Genomic DNA, 18,380 nt, shown 5'->3' on the forward strand with positions numbered 1-18,380 from the left:
ATAATAATCAAACGCATTAACGTCATAGAGAAAATAAACGGGGGGAGGGATAAAAGGAAAAGGAAAAAGTTTGTTTGAATTCTATGGAAAAAAATTGTGACGCCATTTAAATTTCATAAGTAATACTTTATTATTATTATTATTTTACAAAAGATTATTTTGAAAAAATGATGATGGTTTTTTAGATTTTTCCTTATCCGCTAATTGTTTTCCCTTTTTCAATATTTTAATGACTGCCGGCCTGTAGGGTGCAGGTTTTAAATCTTCGTGCAAAGTGCATTCGGGTTCTTTTTTAGGAAAAATGCTACCACCAGGCACGGATTTCGACGCGAACGATATCGATCTCATCACGTCCACGTCTCTACGGAATTTGTCGACAATGTCGCGATTTTCTTTTTCTCCGGCATAATAATTCAAATTGAAAAAATGTGCTTCGTATTCTATCTTTCTTGAATTTTTCGGTTTTATTCCTCTGTGAAGTTCGTTCAAACCTAAATTTTCGATGGATCTCAATAGTCCGCCTGATTCTATTACGTATTTGGCATTACGAGTCAGCACCGTTTTTAAAAAATCTCTGTTTAAATGTTTAACGAAAACTATTAAATCGTACAACGGCATTTTCCAAACCTGAAATGAAAAACAAAATTTTCAAAAAAAAAAAACTCACATTGTATAGATGAATATCGATTAGTCACTCAACCGCCAAAAGTTGTTGACAGCGCTAGTTTCGCTGTCACGTGATTTGAGCAGAAGAAAAATTGATTTTTTTTTTTTTCACGCGAGATCTTTCGCAGTCGGTTAGATTTTGTGCGGTTATATTCATTATTCACGCGAGTTTTATTACATAATTAACAGGTTTGCTTAAATAAAAAAATTTTTTTTAAAAGGTTGCGAAAATTTGAAAAACTTGGAAGACATTAAAGATTTTCTTCCTTTTTTTGTTAATGGAAAAAATTTCATTTCATTTCAAATCCATCCATTCAGTTTGGCGGCAACCACTGCGTAAGTAAACAACAGTGAATAATTTATTACAGTGCTGACCGTAGTTCATTTTTGACAAAAATCTTTTTTTAAAAACAAACCGAAAATAACTTTTAAAATAAATTTATATATAAATTTATATTCTACACCGCGGATAAAATGTCAAAAAAGCTAAGTATAATATTTGTGTAACGGTTTTTTTCTCTCTCTCTCAGACATGATCTTAAAACCTACTTCATAATCAAACCGTTTTTTTTTTTTAATTTTTCATCATCATCCAAATTTTTCTTTTATTTATAAAAAAAGGAAATATTTATTTTAGATTCCAGTAAAATATTCAAGTATTTATCATTTATCCGGGAAATTCACAAGGTTATTAAGATTATAAAAAAAAAACAATATTACATTTTTAAATCCATCATCACGTCACGTTTATATCTCATCGCTTATTAATAAATTATCATTATTATTATTATTATATAATTGTTTTTTAATAAACAAACAATTTGTTTTGTTAATTAGTAACACAAGTAAGTAAGTAAGTAGTACTTTAAGATATTGGTCAGTCATGTGTGAAAAAAATGAAAAGATAAAATAATTGCTTATCATAGAGAGTGAGAGAGAGAGAGAGAGACAGACAGAGAGAAAAATAAAAATAAAACTCGAGATTAAATTCAAGTTTTTTTAATTTATCACTCAAACAGATATTTTCTTCTGACACGAAAGCTCATTGTTTTGTTTGTTTGAAGACAAAAGACAAAAAAAATGTCTGATTGATATGCTATTTTACCTCCTCGTCTTACTCATTTCTCATAATCGCTATCAGACAACAATCAGACAAAGTAATTTGAATCGTTTTGTTTGTTTGTCAATGTTAGCAGAAGTCAAATTTGTTATTATACAAGCCAACAGCAGCAGCAGCAGCAATTAGATTTCATCTTCCTGTTTATTATTATTATTATTATTTTTTTTTTCGTATAGGCAAACAAATCGAAAATCTTGCTTGGAATTCTTACGTTTCGCAATCCAACATTCTTCAGATACTTGAACCTCTTTTAAACAATAAATTTATGTTGTTAATCAAAAATAGAAAAAAAAAATATTACATTCCGATTTGATGTCGTTATTCTTAAAACTGTTGTTGTTGTTGTTGTTGTTTGTCCATTGTCAAATTAAAAACAATTTTCGATCGAGTTTCTTTCATTACATTAAAAATTTCTTCCTTCTTGTCGTTTCGTTTCCTATATTTAAAACTATCTTTTATACACAATGGTATGTATGTGTATGTACCTTATAAAATAAACAAAAATTAATAAATAATATTTACTTTTTATTTAGGCTGGAATTTTTTTTTTTTTTTTTTTTACGAAACAAAACATCGATAATGGTAAACATAAAGTGAAACAAGAAGGCGAGAAATTATTATTTGAAATGATGAAATCGTAGCGAAACCTTTTGGAAAATATATATTTATTCTCGGAAAACTGGAAGGTACGTTTATCGCAAACGCTTTTAACTATTTATTATTAACGTAAAGTTCAAAATGATGGACTTTGATCAAGCATTGGAAGAACTCGGAGAATTTGGACGGTTTCAAATATACAATTATCTACTTTTTTGCCTTCCTGTTTTCTTCAGTGCCGGCAACAGTTTAACATATGTTTTCACCGCAGGAGTCCCAAATTACAGGTAATGTTGTTGTTGTTTTTTGATTTACGTGCGTAACGTTTTACGCTTTTCAAATTTTTCCCCCTCCAAAGGTGTCTGATACCGGAATGTGAAAATGAGACTTCGGCGAAATATTTAGAACCGTGGTTGGAAGCTGCCATTCCTCCTAATTTCAACACCGCTGCCGAAGATGATTACGTTCCCAGTCAATGTTTGAAATACGAACCGAAAAATATAAGCAGGTTTCAATGTGTTAAATCGGATTTTAAAGAAACTACGGTTCTTTGCGATTCTTGGGTGTACGAAGATGACGAATGGACCATCGTCGGAGAGGTTATTCATTTTTCATTGGTTTATATTTTTCCACCGTTGAGCCTTTCCCAATCGATTTAGTTGTAAAAATAATTTTGTTTGTTTTTTTTTTTTTTTTTTTTAATTCCTCGTTAATGATTTTAGTGGAACATCACCTGTTTGGATAAGCAATGGATGCTTTCTTTAGTTGGCACGGTTCATTTTATCGGTATTCTGATAGGTACCATGATATTCGGATACCTTGCCGACAGGTGGAATAAAATTTTCCTCTTTTTTTTTTCCCCCCCCCAACTGCTTTCGATATGTTAACTTCCAAGGTTTTAATTTTCGATTTCAGATACGGGAGAAAAATAATATTTGTATTTTGCATTATTCTCATGTCGACTACGGGAACGGCGCAAGCCATTTCTCCAAATTATATTTTTTTCCAGATTTTTGTTTTTCTCAACGCACTCGGAACGTCGGGAGTTTATCCTTTGGCTTTTATATTAGGTACAAATTTTATTATTTCCGTATTTTTTTCAAAATTTTCCTCCGCGATTCACTTTTTTTTTTTTTTTTTTTTTTTTTTTGTTTTTTAGGCGTAGAACTTGTCGGTAGAAAAAAACGAGAAATGAGTGGAGTGGTACTCAATTACTTTTATGCTGTCGGTGAAGCATTCGTTGGTGTGATAGCAGCCCTATCGAAAAACTGGGTCATTATACAATTGGCCATATCGGTTCCTCCAATTTTATTTGTGTTTTACTATTGGTAAGTTGAAAAAAAATTCAATAATAATTCGCCATAATAAAATTTTCCACGATGTTAAAGCGAATTAAACAATAAAAGCGCGCAAGTTTTACTTTTTTTTTTTTTTTTTTTTTTGTCCAGGTTGATACCTGAATCCGTTAGATGGTTATTAGCTAATAAGAAAAATCAAAAAGCTTGTGCCATAATTAATAAAGCGGCTAAAATTAATCAAGTCAATTTGTCTGCAAATCTTTTACGATCTATGGAAAATGTAAGATTTTCATTCTACCATCAATCAATCAATCAATCATTCAATATTTAATTTTAATTTAAAAACTTGGAATTTTTTTTTTTAGAAAGAAAATGACGACACGAGTCAAAATTCGTTAGAAGAAGGTAAAATTTGGGAATCGTTCAAACAATTGATCAAATCTAAAATATTGTTTTTTAGATCTTTTCTCCTGTTTTACATTTGGTAAGCGATCGATAATAATAATAATAATAATTAAATAAAAATGAAAGGTATTACTACTTACCGTTTAAAATTGAAATTTTAAAAGATTTTTTCCTTAGGGCTGCAAACGCGTTGATTTACTACGGGTTGTCGGTAAATTCTACGAGTTTGGGGGGAAATAAATATTTGAATTTTGCTTTGGTTTGCCTCGTGGAAATTCCCGGTTACACGGTATCCTGGTGGGCTATGAATAAATTGGGAAGAAGGTGGTCCTTAAGTTCTTCCTTATTCCTATGCGCTATAACTTGTATCGGAGCAGCCTTTGTACCTCAAGGTGACACGAAACTTTTAATGTCAGTTTATCTGGAAAAAAAAAAAAAAAAAAAATTAACTTGTTTTTATTTTCTAGATATGACTGCGCTCGTAATCATTTTATTCTTATTGGGAAAATTAGGAATTACGTCATCTTTTGGCATAGCTTATGTTTACACGGCTGAACTTTACCCTACGACTTTGAGGAGCATCGGAGTGGGATGTTGCTCAACAATGGCAAGATTAGGAGCTATTATAGCTCCTTTTGCACCTCTTCTGGTAATTTAATAAATAGAAAAAAATAGCTTCCCATTCGAATTCAGTTAAAAAATTAATTATTATTATTATTTTTTTTTTCATAGGCAATTTATAATTTTCAAGGCCTTCCTTTGATAGTTTTCGGAGTTGTTTCAATATTTGCAAGCTTATTAAGTCTTTTATTACCCGAAACCATAGGAACAATGTTACCAGATACAGTAGAAGAAGCAAAAAATCTTCGTCACGTGTCAAAAAAAAATTAAAAAAAAAATAAAAAAGAAAAAGAAAAATGATAAATTTTATTTTTGTAATAATATTTTTTATTTGATACATACATATACATATATTTTTTTAAATGACTTTTTACAGAAAAATAAAACTATAATTATTTTTTTACATATATTTTATTAATATTATTATTTTTCCGATGTCGAATCCAATCGTCGTCATCTTCGTCTTCAACAGTCAACATTATACCACCAATCGCAAACAAGAAAATTTTCATTAAACATTGTACCGTTGGGACAAAGCATTGCCGTCGTCGGACCACTTCCGGTACACATGTAAAATACCTAAAAACATAAAATTAAAATTAGAATGTTTTTCTTGTTTTCTTCAGCGACTGAAAAGAAGGAAATTCAACTTTCGTACCTGACATCTTGTTTCTTTATCGGCCATCATTCTGGGTTTACTATCTATAAAATTAGGACATTTAAATTTTGTCGGCGGTGGAAAACTATACACTGGATAATCGACTGCTGGAGTTCCTGGAATCACTCCCGATCGCTCTAAAAATTTTTAAATCAACTCATCAAACGTGCACTACTTATTTAATAATTTATGGAAATCGATTCATTTTGGAAATGTTGTGAAAATGCTACTTACCCGAACGTCCGATGAACGTCAAACTGGGAAATTGTTCTTTTCTATAATAAGAACTTTCTTCCGCGGTAAGTTTTAATAAGTTTTTATTATTACCGATTTTTCCGGTCGTTTTTCTTTTATTCCAATTTTCATCATCATCGTTATCCGCAAAATATTTGGCACTGTTGAATTTGACGGTTCCCCGAAATGGAGATTTTGAATTTTTAGATTTTTTACCGGCGTTTATTTTCGTCGTGTATTTATTATGTTCGTCGCTGTTGTACTCGGGGATTTCAGACGAAATGGAATAATTTTTTAAAAAATCTTCGTTGTTTTTATTTTTTTTTTCTTCTGATAAATCAACTGTTCGGTTCAACGTCGAATATTTCCACATGTTTGCTATTATTTTATCTCTATCCTTTTCGTGAAACATGTCTTGAACTTTTTCCAATCTTTTTTGCAATTGCTTTTCCAAAAATTTTTCCTGCGGTTTCGTTTCGTTTTTTTGCCTCAAAACGACTTCATTTCTAAATTTCATTCTGAGCTCTTTGTTTTCGTCGTATGGCGACAATAATTTTCTAGGTTTTTCATCCGTTATGTTCTTCAATATTTCCGAAAACGTTTTGACGGATACGTTTCCGACGGTTTCTTTTAAATTTGACGATGCTATGTATTTGGTGAGAGACTGTTGTAAAAATCTATCGACGAAATCCGATTTCTGATTATTTTTTGTTTTAACCGTTTGAAATAAATTATCCGGGTGTTGTTCGTTTTGCGTGAGATCTCGCCATTTTGTTCTTCCCCTATTTTTCCTTTGACCTTTTTCACGGGTCACATTATTATTACTTATTCTAAAATATCCTATACCTTGATACGGCCACGCTCTATTCGGAGTCGGTTCCAAATGAATTTTTTGACGATTTTTAAGTTTTTCGTAATTATGAGACGACCAAATCGCTGTCGGATATTTAAATGTTGTCGGTTCGACTGGAGCAGGCAGAAAATTTTTATAAGCACTCGTTCGAACGTAGTCTTGAACTGCTTCCACGACCCCTATTTGACTGATGTTCGATCCTTTCATTTCTTTTTCCAAATCGCTTATGTTTTTCTTTAAATTTTCTTTCATCGATTCCTCCATTCGATTGTGAGTGGCGGACGTGTTTAGTATCGAATTTTCCGTTTTCCGATTTTCACTTACGTCTTGAGGTTCGTTAAAATAATTTTTAAATATATATTCTTGAGACGGTGGTTTAAACGCGGTATTTTTCACTTCTATCATTTTACCCTGAACCAATATAAAAAATAAAAACACTAAAAAAATCATTTTACAATAAATACAACCAACTCCGATCACGATTAATTTAAAACTGATGAAAAATAATAATAATAAAAAAAAATAATAATAATTATTAAAAAACCGTCCTTTGTGATTCTTCGACCGAATCTTTTTTTTTTTTTTGTAAGAAAATTAAACGGGGAGTTTAAAGGATTTCCTATGGTCAAAATCATACTCTCCCACTAGGAGAAGAGATTTTCCTTTATTTTCTTATCATTTTAAATATCTTAAAGGTTTTAGAGGAATGAATTAATGTTGTTGTTGTTAATCTCAAATAATTTGTAAATTTGGGTTAAGGTAAAATTAAAATAAACGAAGAACTACTACCAAAATAAATAAATAAATAAGAAAGAAAATATAATTAAGAAATTTTATACAATTTTATCTCTGCGATTTTTTTTTTTTTTTTTTTTTCTATTAAAAAGACACGGGTTATGAACTCATTGTAAAAATAATAATAATAATAATTTTTATGCATAAGAATAATAAAAGAACAAGTAAAATCTCACACATCCTATTTAAAAAATTCATTAAGTAACAATGGTTGCAATGTCTTTTTTAAATAAAAATTTTTTTTTTTTTTTTTTTTAAAAACATATTTTTTAATTAATTATTTAATTATATAATAATAAGTGAAAATTTCTTTTTTTTTTAAAGTGTGTATTTCATTTTATTTTTTTTTAAATTTATATAAATATGTCAGTAAATTGATTTGAAAATTTTTTTTCATATATATATATAAAGTCTACTCGTAGTTTTTCTTTTATGTTTTCGTTTTAAATTTGTATTTACTTATTCGTTTTATCAATAATTTATTTGACATGATATTAAAAGAATTATATATTTATTATAAATTATTATTTATATTCAAATCAAATTCTAAATTGTAATAATTTTTTTATTTATCATTAAGTTTCTTTAACGACAGCATTTTTGTTTAAAATTTTTTTTTGAATTTTACTAAGATTTTCAAATTTGTTTCAATTGAATTATGTAACACTGATTTTAAATTATTTTTTTAGAAATCAATAAGACTTACAAAATACTTTCCCTCTAATTTATGTAAAATGTTTAAAAATTTTGTCGACTAACAAAAAAAATTAAAGCAAAGTATGTCGAAAGCAATGGAATAATTTCAATTATTTAATTTTTACATCAATTAAAAGATATAAAATTACTGTTTTGTTAATGTTTTTTTATTATGGAGTTTATAAAACTTGTAAAGAAAGATTTGTATATTTCAAAACATAGTTAAAAGTTAAAAAATGTTTTTATATCATTGGTTTTTTTCTTAAATATTCTATTCGCATTTGAATCAAAAATAGAGAGAAAAATTTTTGGTAATTTAAATTAACTGAATGAATGATTTAAAACTTTTTATGAAAATATAGGGCAGAAGGAAAAAAAAGTGAGATAAATTTTAAAATTAAGAAAGCCTCCAATAATAATTAATTAATAACATTAAAAAAATAATACTTGAAAGAGTAAACCTAACAAAAATAGGTTAAGTAATCTATTAATTCTTTAAAAATAAAATGCTTTACTTTTAAAATTTTGTCTTATGGAAGTTAATAAGGGCAAATTTGTTTTTTTTTCTGTGAGTATTTTTTATCATATACTACAAGACTCACCTATTTAAATCCATTTCGTCAATTAAATTTATTTTATGGAAAAATGTACTGTAACTAAGCAGAATAAAAGTTTAATAGTTTCTTACACGAACTTTTCTCATTACACGAATTTAAAATAAAATAATGTTATAATCAATTTTAAGATATTTTATTTTGATGTGATTCAAAATAAATGATTAATTATAGTATAAATTGAAAAATTAAAAGTAAAAAACAAGAAAAAAACAAAAATTTTTAGGTAAATAAAAAATGACCTAAATTTTAAAAGTCGTTACATTCAAATTTCTACAACCACGATACTTATTTAATATTTAACTTACCTATTGTTGATACCTTAATGTGGAGCGCAAGTTTGCGTTTCGTTAAACAACAAACCGGTCGCGAAAATTGTTACTTTTTTTTTTTTGAAAATATGAGTCGTCGTAAAAGGCAAAAGGCATAGTATTTTGATTATTTGATTTATTTTTAATAATTTTATGATATTTAATCACAAATTATTTTTTATTTTTATTAATTTTGCCAAATTATTAATAATTAGTTTCATTTGGACTTTCATGTCATATGTTTCAAAGGGTAAAAAGCAATTAAATAATCATCCCCTATTTTAGGTCGACTTGGAAGAAAAAGTAGAAGATGTGAGCGAATCTAAGAAGCAAGATCATTCTCTTAATGAAGGTAATGTCAATCAAACTACGTCTGGAGTTCAAAATTCTCCAGAAAATGTTAAAACTGAAAAAGATGATGACAACGATTTGGGGGATTCGGAACAGAATGATCCCACGGATTTAGAAGGCGCAGCTTTTGCCAGTAGATTACCTTTTGATAAAATGACAGCTACAGAGGCTGCTTGTTTCCCTGATGTTGCTCAGGGGTTGCCTCAAACTCAGAAAGTATTTTTACATATTCGTAACAGATTGTTGCAACTTTGGTTTGATAATCCAAAAGAACAATTATTATTCGACAATGCTTTGCCACTGGTTGAGCCTCCATACAATACAGATGCGCCTTTAGTTATGAGAATCCATGCATTTTTAGAAAGACATGGCTTTATCAACTTTGGGGTGTTTAAAAAATTGAAAAGCCCCCCTGTTAAGAAAATAGGTAAAGTCATTGTCATAGGAGCAGGGATTGCAGGATTAACAGCTGCTCAACAACTTCAGCAGTTTGGAATGGATGTAATTGTTTTGGAAGCAAGAGATAGAGTTGGAGGACGCATAGCAACATTTCGTAAACATAATTTTGTTGCCGATCTTGGTGCCATGGTTGTAACAGGATTGGGTGGTAATCCGATGTCTGTTTTATCAAAACAAATTAATATGGATCTAAGGAAAATTAAACAAAAATGTCCTTTATATGAGTCAAATGGTAGTACTGTTCCTAAAGTTAAGGATGAAATGGTGGAAATGGAATTTAATCGATTATTAGAAGCGACAAGTTATTTATCTCACCATTTGGATTTTAATTACATAAAAGACACACCTGTTTCTTTAGGCCAGGCTTTAGAGTGGGTTATCAGGTATTTGACTCGTTATATCTTTCCTTGTTGATTATATTAATTTCTATTATAATAATACTAAACTATTCACATTGTAATTTATTAAAAAAAAAAAATTGTATTGTATGCAAACTTACTCCATTCTAATATTTATTTTCTTTTAAAGTTCAAATAAATACTTTTATGAGACTTGTAAACAAAAATTTGTTTTTCTTCACTTTTAGATTACAAGAGAAAAATGTAAAAGACAAACAAATTCAACATTGGAAAAATGTTGTAGCCCTACAAGAAAAATTAAAAACAAATATTACAAAAATGTCTTCGTTGAGAGAAAAAATGAAAATATTAAATAAAGAAATAAAAGAAATAAAAGAAACATCTGATAAAAAAAATTCAAAAGACATAAGTGAAATTTTTTCATTAAAATCAAAAATCTATGAATTAACAGAAGTATGTAAAACTTGGGATTCGCTCATAAAAAAACAAGATGAAATAGAGAAAAAACTTCAAGATTTAGAAAATTCTTCTCTAAGGTATTATATCAATGTAAAGCTTGACAAGAATTTATTTATTTTTAAAAGTATTTACCGTTGCGTAAAAAAATTTTTTTTTTGTTTTGTAAAAAGGTGTAATTTAAATAATTTTTGTATCAAAATATTATGCTTATGGTAACATTTTTCTTTTTTTTTTTATAATAGAAAATGTTGGTGTAAATTTTTTATAATATTTAAGTAAAAGATGAATATTAATTCATTTTTGGATGATTATTATTTAAAATGTTATTTTTGATAATTAATTATTTTCAAAATTGACAGTCGTTGTAAGATTATATTATTATTATTATTTTTTCATTCCAGTGATGTGTATCTTTCGTCTCGCGATCGTCAAATTCTCGATTGGCATTTTGCAAATTTGGAATTTGCCAATGCGACACCTTTAAATAATTTATCATTGAAACATTGGGATCAGGATGATGATTTTGAATTTACGGGCAATCATCTAACAGGTAAGTTTTTTTTTAAATTTTATTTTTTTTCTCATTTACAATTGCTTCGGAGATTTGAAATTTGTTTATGGGTTTAAAGGATTGAGAAATAATTAATTAATTAATTGATTGATTTTCCGGGAAAAATCCAAATTATTTTACTTTTAAAATGAAGAAGAAAAATTTTTTTTTAACAATTGTCGAATTCGGGTACCGTATCGAAGGATTAACTTGTTGAATGAATGAATGAATGAATGAATGAATACACTACTCGTATCAATTTTAATGTCTTTTGATAAAACAATCGTAAAGGATTTTATTATTATTATTATTATTATTATTCGCTTCTTTGTAAATATTTACATTAAAATTTAACAATCGGGTCAAATCCTAATGAAATAGAAAGGAGGAAGGACACTCATAAATTTCACGTTGTTATATCAGTAGATAATTATTATTATTATTATTATTTTCTGTTCACATAATTATTATTATTATTATTTATTTTTTTTCTTTTTTTTGTAAAACGTGTGATATTTATTATTCTTTCACTGATTTTATTTAAATTATTTAATTCTTTTTTTTTTTTTTTTCTTTTTTGTTGTTCGTGGAAACAAAAAAAAAGTTTTCGGGGACGACGTTTGGGGGGGGGGCCTAATGCGCGATTCGTATTTAACAACAAAATTTTAATTTGAAAAATTTAAAATGGAAAAAATTTATGGAATTCATTCGTATTTTGTTTCGCCGCCACGAATATTTAAAAAAAAAAAAAAAAAACTTTTTGTACTAATAAATAAAAGTAACGGGTATTGTTATACTTGAGTCATCAATCAGTTGAATACATTGGGCAACCAGTTTTCTCTCTCTCTCTCTCTTCTGTTCGGTGTATTTTATTCATCTTTATTTGCTTGTAATTTTTATATACCACTTATATATATCTTTTCTCGTGTCGTCATGAATCACAGTCAGTCCTTCACAACCTGGTGGTTTACTTAAATTTTTAGAAATGCCTCTAAAGAATCACCATGATATTTTTTGTTTTTAACTGTTTGTTTACCTTTTAAAAAGTTCCGTTATTGAATAACATTATGAATTAAGCGTTGTAAAATGTGCGTCAATCAAATTGTTTTAAAAAAAAAATTAAACCTATATTAAATTATTTTGTCAGAAGCCTCCTCCTCCTTTTTTTTTTTAAGAATTAAACATTGAAAAGTTTAACTTGGCGGGGTCCCTTTTTCCGGTTCCCGGGAAAACTTTGAGAATTTTTTTGGAAGAAGGGTGTGTTGTTCGGTTTAAAAAATTTCTATGATGGCCGATCGTTTATTTTTTTCGGTTTTATTTATAAAATGAAATATGCGTGCGTTACGTGTTTGTTTGCGTGCGTGTGTGTGTGTGTGTGTGTGTGTGTGTGTGTGTGTGATGAAAAATTTTTAATATAATAAAAATAATTGATAAAAATTTTGGTCGGTTGAAAAAAAAAATGCCCCTAAGTTGAAAACGTTACGTTCACCTTCAAAAAAGTTGGAAGAGTTCGGGAGAGACAAACTGATTGCCCACCATACTAATGTTGAAGACACATTAATTGCCCAGGTTTGAAAAAAAAAAAAAAAAATTTTTAATGTATTACCTTAATGACAGCCTTGTTTGTTTCTTTTTTTTTTTTTTTGTTCTCCTTCTTTTTTTCTCCAAGTTCTTTCTTTCTTTCTTTCTTTCTTTCTTTCTTTCTCTCTCTCTCTCTCTCTCTCTCTCTCTCTCTCTCTCTCTCTCTCTCTCTCTCTCTCTCTCTCTCTCCGTTTTAGCGGATAATTACTTATTATCTTTTTATAATTGTAGCTTTTAAATATTTGACGGTTGGTCGTTGGTTTTTGTATGTGTGTGGATTAGGTATGGCTTTTCATTAAAATTTTTTTTATTTTTTATTATCATTATTAAAAAAAAAAAAAAAAACAATATTTATTTTTTGATTGAGGTCATATGAAAAGGTTTGATTACTCGATTGATGATTGACTTGAAAGTACAAAAAAAAAAAAAAAAAAAAATCCAATAAAAGAAAAAATGGGGAGTTAAATCAACCGTGTATAAGTGGTATAAAGATTTTTTTTTTTTTTGCCGTAAAAATGCAATGTGCAACGCATGGCAAAGCATATCGACATAGGAATTTATTTCTTCAATCGTTTTTTTTTTTTTTTTTTTTGTTATTCTATTGATAAAAAGGTTTTTAATCTATGAATTCATTGACGAAGGTAGTAAAAACAAACGTGTCGTCGCTAGTTTCAAAGGTTTCGATTAAATTTTTCTCGTTTCCTATTCGATATGACAATCGATGATCGTTTTTTAAATGAAAATAAAGAAAAAGTAATGATGATGATGGTAGTGTTGATATATTATGCGATACAGATACGGAAATGAGGATGGCCGCGGAGTAGGGGGAGGTTGAAGAGAAGGCGGTGGCTAAATAGGTAATAAATTTTCCAACGTTTAAAGAGATTCATTTGTTAAAGGGGAAAACCCTGTTTGTGTGTGTGCTTGCGTGCGTGTGCACGTGTGTGTTTACTTCTTTTTTTTTTTTATTGCTCTGCCTTTCAGGTATATGCCATTTCTTTTGCGGTTTCTATATGATTGACTCCATCGCATGTTTCCATATTATTTTTATCAGGTGAAAATTATTATTAGGTATCGTTTGTTGCATTTTTTTTTTTTTTTTTTTTTTTACCCCTGAAGAACTTGAAGAAATTTCAAAATAAAATTTTTTTTTTTTTTTTCCAATTGTAATATCGTATTTTGTTGAGATAATAATGATAATAATAAAAGAGGGGAGTAATTAAAATTTGCGGGGGAAAAAATATTAAGACTAATAATAATAATAATAATGAGTTTTTTTTTTTTTTTTTTTTGTTAAATTGAAAAATAAATTAAGTATACAAATGTGAGAAAAAGTAAATTAATTTATGATAGGATCTATACTAGGTAGGAATAATAATAATAATAAATTGTTGATTTAGAAATTGACGTGGAAAAGTTTTTTTTTTTTTTTTTTTTCAATTTTCGAAAACGTCAATCTGTCAGATTTGATTTCCCGGCAGATTTTTTTATTTTTTTATTTTTATTTCGCACGATTTGTTTTTTTTTTTTCTTTTTTTTTTGTTCTTCATTTTATTTTATATTTTTAAATAATTGAAAAGAATGAGAGAGAGAGAGAGAGAGAGAGAGAGAGAGAGAGAGAGAGAGAGAGAGAGAGAGAGAAGGTAAGAAGAAAAGGGAAAATAAAAGTTTTTTTTTTGATTATTTCAATGGTTTCGATACCCTGGGGTTACGTTTTTGAAGTTGAATATTTCTTATAATTTTTACCCTTAGGAGAAAGAAGAAGAAGAGGGAAGGGGGAGGAAAGGGAGGGGAAGAAGGGTATCCGTAGGCAAAAAGAGAAGAAAGCTAAAAACTCGTTAAAAGTTTGATGATAATTTTCGTTTATTAAAATTAATATCAAGTACTCGAAAAAGTAGTAACTTGAGCTTCTTTTTTTTTTTTTTTTTCATTCATTTTTTGTTCGCGCTTTAATTTTTGGATTTTTAATTTCTCAAGAGAGTAAGAAAAAGAAAGAAAGAGAGAGAAGAGAGAGAAAATGGTGCGAAGCGAAGTTTTTTTGATGTTTCAATTTAACGGGAAAAAAAAAAAATTAAGAAAAGAAGAAAGGAAAGGAAAGGGAAAAAATTCTTTTATAATAAATAAATTTTTCATTACATTTACATGAAAAAAGAAAATTTGAAAAGTTTTTTTTTTTTCTAAAGGGAAAAGTGTGAAAATGAAAAAGAAAATTAATCGTTTATTGTTTGAATTATTTCAATGATGATGATGATGATGATGATGATGATAGATTAATATCGCAAAGGAAAACGTTTCGGTTAAGGATTTTCTTTTTTTTACGTGGGGACAATCTTTTATTATTATTATTATTATTATTGTTTTTCGTCCATTGAAACTAACTATTCTTTAACTTTTCCTCTCTTTCTTTCTTTTTTTGTTTAATTAACGTATTTTTTTTTTTTCTTAAATGGAGAAAAACGTTCTCAGAAATATTTTAATTCATTCACTGCAAAAAAAAAAAAAAAATTCTCAACCGAACAAAAATTTTGGGAACAATGGAGTTTAATATTGTATACAAAAGTATTCTCGTACTCGAAATTTCTAGAACGACATGAAAGTTTTTTTTTTTTTTTTTCTATTTAACAAAGTGAAATAAGTTTTGCTATAAAAGTTGTTGTTTTTAATAATAATAATAATGATAATAAATGAGAGAAAATGAAACGGTACGTTTTTGTAGGGAAATTGTTGTTGCGTTGGGACGTCGTCTGTGTGTGATCCCGATTATTTTCCCGACCGAAAGATTTAACGTTTCAATTTATTAATTTCGTGACGTATTAAACGAAAAAAAAAAAATGGCGACCGTAACAGTTTGTTATGATTATATTTATTCGTAAATAAAAAAATCAGTTTTTGATAATAAAAAAAAAAAAACAAAAAATCTTTGCCGTGCCTTAAAGCCTGCCTTTGGTAAAAAAAAAAAAAAAAAAAAAAAAAAAAAAAAAACTTTATACGGGAAAAATATAATTGGGGGGGGGGGGGAGGGGAAGGGGAAGGTATTGAAATAATCGCCCACGATCATTTTTAACACGTTAAATGCATTTTCATTATTATTATTATTATTTAAAAAAAAAAAAATTTTTACCTCGAAACACGAGTAACGTAATTTTTTATTATTTATTGCTTTGTTTTTGGTCGATGAAAAAAGTCATCCGTAGGATATCGGTGATTGATCGATCGATCGATCGATCGATTGATTGATTATTGATATTCATCGTTTGGAATATATACGGTGGAGAAAATAATTAATAAATTTTGTTTATACGAACCGTGTTTAAATAAAGAGCGCGTAAAAAAAAAAAAAAAAAAAAAAATTTATAGTCTTAAAATAATTTTCCTTGCGCAAGAAAATAATAATAATAATAATTATTATTATTATTATTTTTTAATGGTTGTTATTGTTATTGTGTGTAAAACCTAAAACAAACGGTTTACTTAAAAATCCTGGATAATTTTTCAAAAAAAAATTTAATTACTTGTTTAATTAATTAATTTTTTTAAATTTAGAGTTAGTATTGTGTATAAAAATTATTCAAACAAGTGGTCGATGGAATTCAGGATTTATATTTTTATTTAATAAAAATAAAATAAAATGAAATTCGCGCCGCCGCGGTACCTGAAAATAAAGAAAAAAAACAAAACAAAAGGGAAACGATTGATGAGAGAGAGAGAGAGAGAATTTGAATAAATTAGTCGCAATCGTTGAGCATTATAATCGTATTCTCCTACCATTTGATTTATTTCACTTCTCGTTACGGGACACATGGAAAGAAAACCTTAAAACCTTAAAACCTATGTTTTAGTAATTACACCGTTTGGAAAAAGTAATTGTATAGAATTTTTTTATATGTAAATAAAAAAAATTAACGAAAAGTAAACAGGCAGGGAGGGAGGGAAGGAGGGAGGGATTCAATTTAAATTCGAATTTAATTTCATTATTTAGAAAAATAATTTTCGACGAATGACTAAGGAAACTGTCAAAAAATGGCAATTTTTTTTTTTTTATATACAATACCGATAAGAAAAACATTCAAATTTTCTCCCTCTCCCCTCCTCCCTCGTCTAATTATCCCGTTAACGAATTTTTATTTTACCAAATTGGTGGGTTGTTGTTGTTGTTGATGATAATAATGATGGTATAAAAGGATGTTGTAGCATTTAATTCTTTTGTCGGCGGTTTTAAAAAAAATTTTATTAAATATCGGGGGGAGGGGGGGTTGAAAATTAATGCATTTTAAGCGTGAAAGAAGGGGATGATTAGAAATTAAATTTTTTTTGTTAACGTATTTAATTAGCTCCCCCATTTAAATTTACTCTCATAGTTTCGAAATGTAAATTCAAAACTTACAATAATTCATTTTAATAATTATTCAAAAAGAAATAAGAATTTTCTTCTTCTTTTTTTTTTTTTTCACATTTATCGTACTTATATATTAAACGTGGCAGCAGAAGTTTAGTTAGGGTTAACATTTAAGAATAATTAAAATATATTTTTTTTTACATTTTTTTTTTCTTTAATGAGAGTTTCACGGGGTTCATATAAATATATAAAAAATTTTCAAATTTTAATTTTAAATTTAAATTTAAATTTAAATTTTTTTTTTTTTTTTTAAACGCCAAAGGCTCATGATTGGGTTTTTTTGTTTTGTGATCCGTCTGGTAAAAAACCTTTTTAAAAAAATAAACAACTAAAATTGATGGCCAATTATTTAGTGTTGTCTGACTGCCTATTTTAAAAAAAAAAAAAAAAAAATTTATGATCGAACATTGATACGGCCATGTTTTTTTTTTCCCCCTGTTCGAATTGTGATCATCCATACGATTAAATCGAATAATAATTTTTGTGTAAACATTTATTTAAAAAAAAAAAAATTGCAATTTTTTTTTTTTTTTTTTTTTTTTACGTACGCCCAACTTTCTAAAATAAATATAAAATCTCTTACAAATTTTTAAAAAAAAAATATTTATTATTATTATTTTTTTTTTTTTAAAATAATGAATGATGTTTAATCGATATTAATCGATTTATTGAATAAAATACCTCCGGGGAAATCGGGGGGGGGGGAAATCAGGTACAAATTAGAAGTTGAAACGAATACAATTTTGTAAATACGTGACCGAAGGGTAAATACGGCGAAAAACGAGATCGCACCTGAACAAATGCGATTTTTGGGCGGTCCTTTGGGTTCATTATCACACACACAGACATAAACGTAAACACGCGTGCAAACATACGAAAAAAAAAAAAAAAAAAAAAAAACAAAAGGAAAACGCTATCTATGATAGCGTTACCAACTGTTTCAGGTTTAGAATTTTTATTAAATTAACATTCGATAAATCGTTTTTTTTTTTTCAAAACTTTTTCTTCTTTCGTCTTCTTCTTCCATCTTTTTTTTTTTCTTTACATAAAATAACATGTAAATGTTCTTATTTATTTGACAATTTTTTTTTTTTTTTTTGTTCGAAATCAAAAGCAGACGACGAGGAAATAAAATTGTTTTTTGTGTGCGTGTGTGTGTGTTTCTGTGGCTGATATTATGAAATTTAATTTTATTTCTGGTATTTTTTTTGGTAAAGACGATGGGGTAATAAAATTAACAAGATTTTAAATTTATACAATTATCATTATTAATAACTTGAAAATTTTTTATTTATTTATTTATTTATTCGAACTTGATTTTGTCGTTCGACAAAAAAAAAAAAAAAAAAAAACAAAT

The 18,380-nt window shown here is 27.7% G+C and overlaps 4 protein-coding genes across 4 annotated transcripts; 2 read left to right on the top strand and 2 right to left on the bottom strand.

The window, feature by feature from the left end:
- Positions 1-144: 144 nt before the first annotated feature.
- Positions 145-823, bottom strand: Phum_PHUM106920 (mitochondrial 28S ribosomal protein S6, putative; the record flags this gene model as incomplete). The annotated part of the gene is made up of 2 exons (XM_002424048.1): positions 145-627; positions 779-823. 2 exons carry the CDS (start codon positions 821-823, stop codon positions 145-147), a joined length of 528 nt encoding a protein of 175 aa, XP_002424093.1.
- Positions 824-2,524: 1,701 nt separating this feature from the next.
- Positions 2,525-4,977, top strand: Phum_PHUM106930 (organic cation transporter, putative; the record flags this gene model as incomplete). The annotated part of the gene is made up of 10 exons (XM_002424049.1): positions 2,525-2,670; positions 2,742-2,982; positions 3,106-3,212; positions 3,299-3,453; positions 3,543-3,711; positions 3,832-3,961; positions 4,047-4,165; positions 4,264-4,478; positions 4,554-4,735; positions 4,819-4,977. The coding sequence occupies 10 exons, from the start codon at positions 2,525-2,527 to the stop codon at positions 4,975-4,977; spliced, it is 1,623 nt and encodes a 540-aa protein (XP_002424094.1).
- A 195-nt stretch (positions 4,978-5,172) lies between these two features.
- Positions 5,173-6,659, bottom strand: Phum_PHUM106940 (uncharacterized protein; the record flags this gene model as incomplete). Its single annotated transcript, XM_002424050.1, has 3 exons — positions 5,173-5,286; positions 5,366-5,502; positions 5,600-6,659. The coding sequence occupies 3 exons, from the start codon at positions 6,657-6,659 to the stop codon at positions 5,173-5,175; spliced, it is 1,311 nt and encodes a 436-aa protein (XP_002424095.1).
- A 2,447-nt stretch (positions 6,660-9,106) lies between these two features.
- On the top strand, positions 9,107-11,123 carry Phum_PHUM106950 (Lysine-specific histone demethylase, putative; the record flags this gene model as incomplete). Its single annotated transcript, XM_002424051.1, has 4 exons — positions 9,107-9,118; positions 9,154-10,061; positions 10,265-10,573; positions 10,898-11,123. The coding sequence occupies 4 exons, from the start codon at positions 9,107-9,109 to the stop codon at positions 11,121-11,123; spliced, it is 1,455 nt and encodes a 484-aa protein (XP_002424096.1).
- Positions 11,124-18,380: the final 7,257 nt, after the last annotated feature.

Source organism: Pediculus humanus, genomic scaffold (genome assembly GCF_000006295.1).
Source record: "Pediculus humanus corporis 1103172107457 genomic scaffold, whole genome shotgun sequence".
In the NCBI taxonomy this organism is placed as follows: Eukaryota; Metazoa; Arthropoda; class Insecta; order Psocodea; family Pediculidae; genus Pediculus; species Pediculus humanus.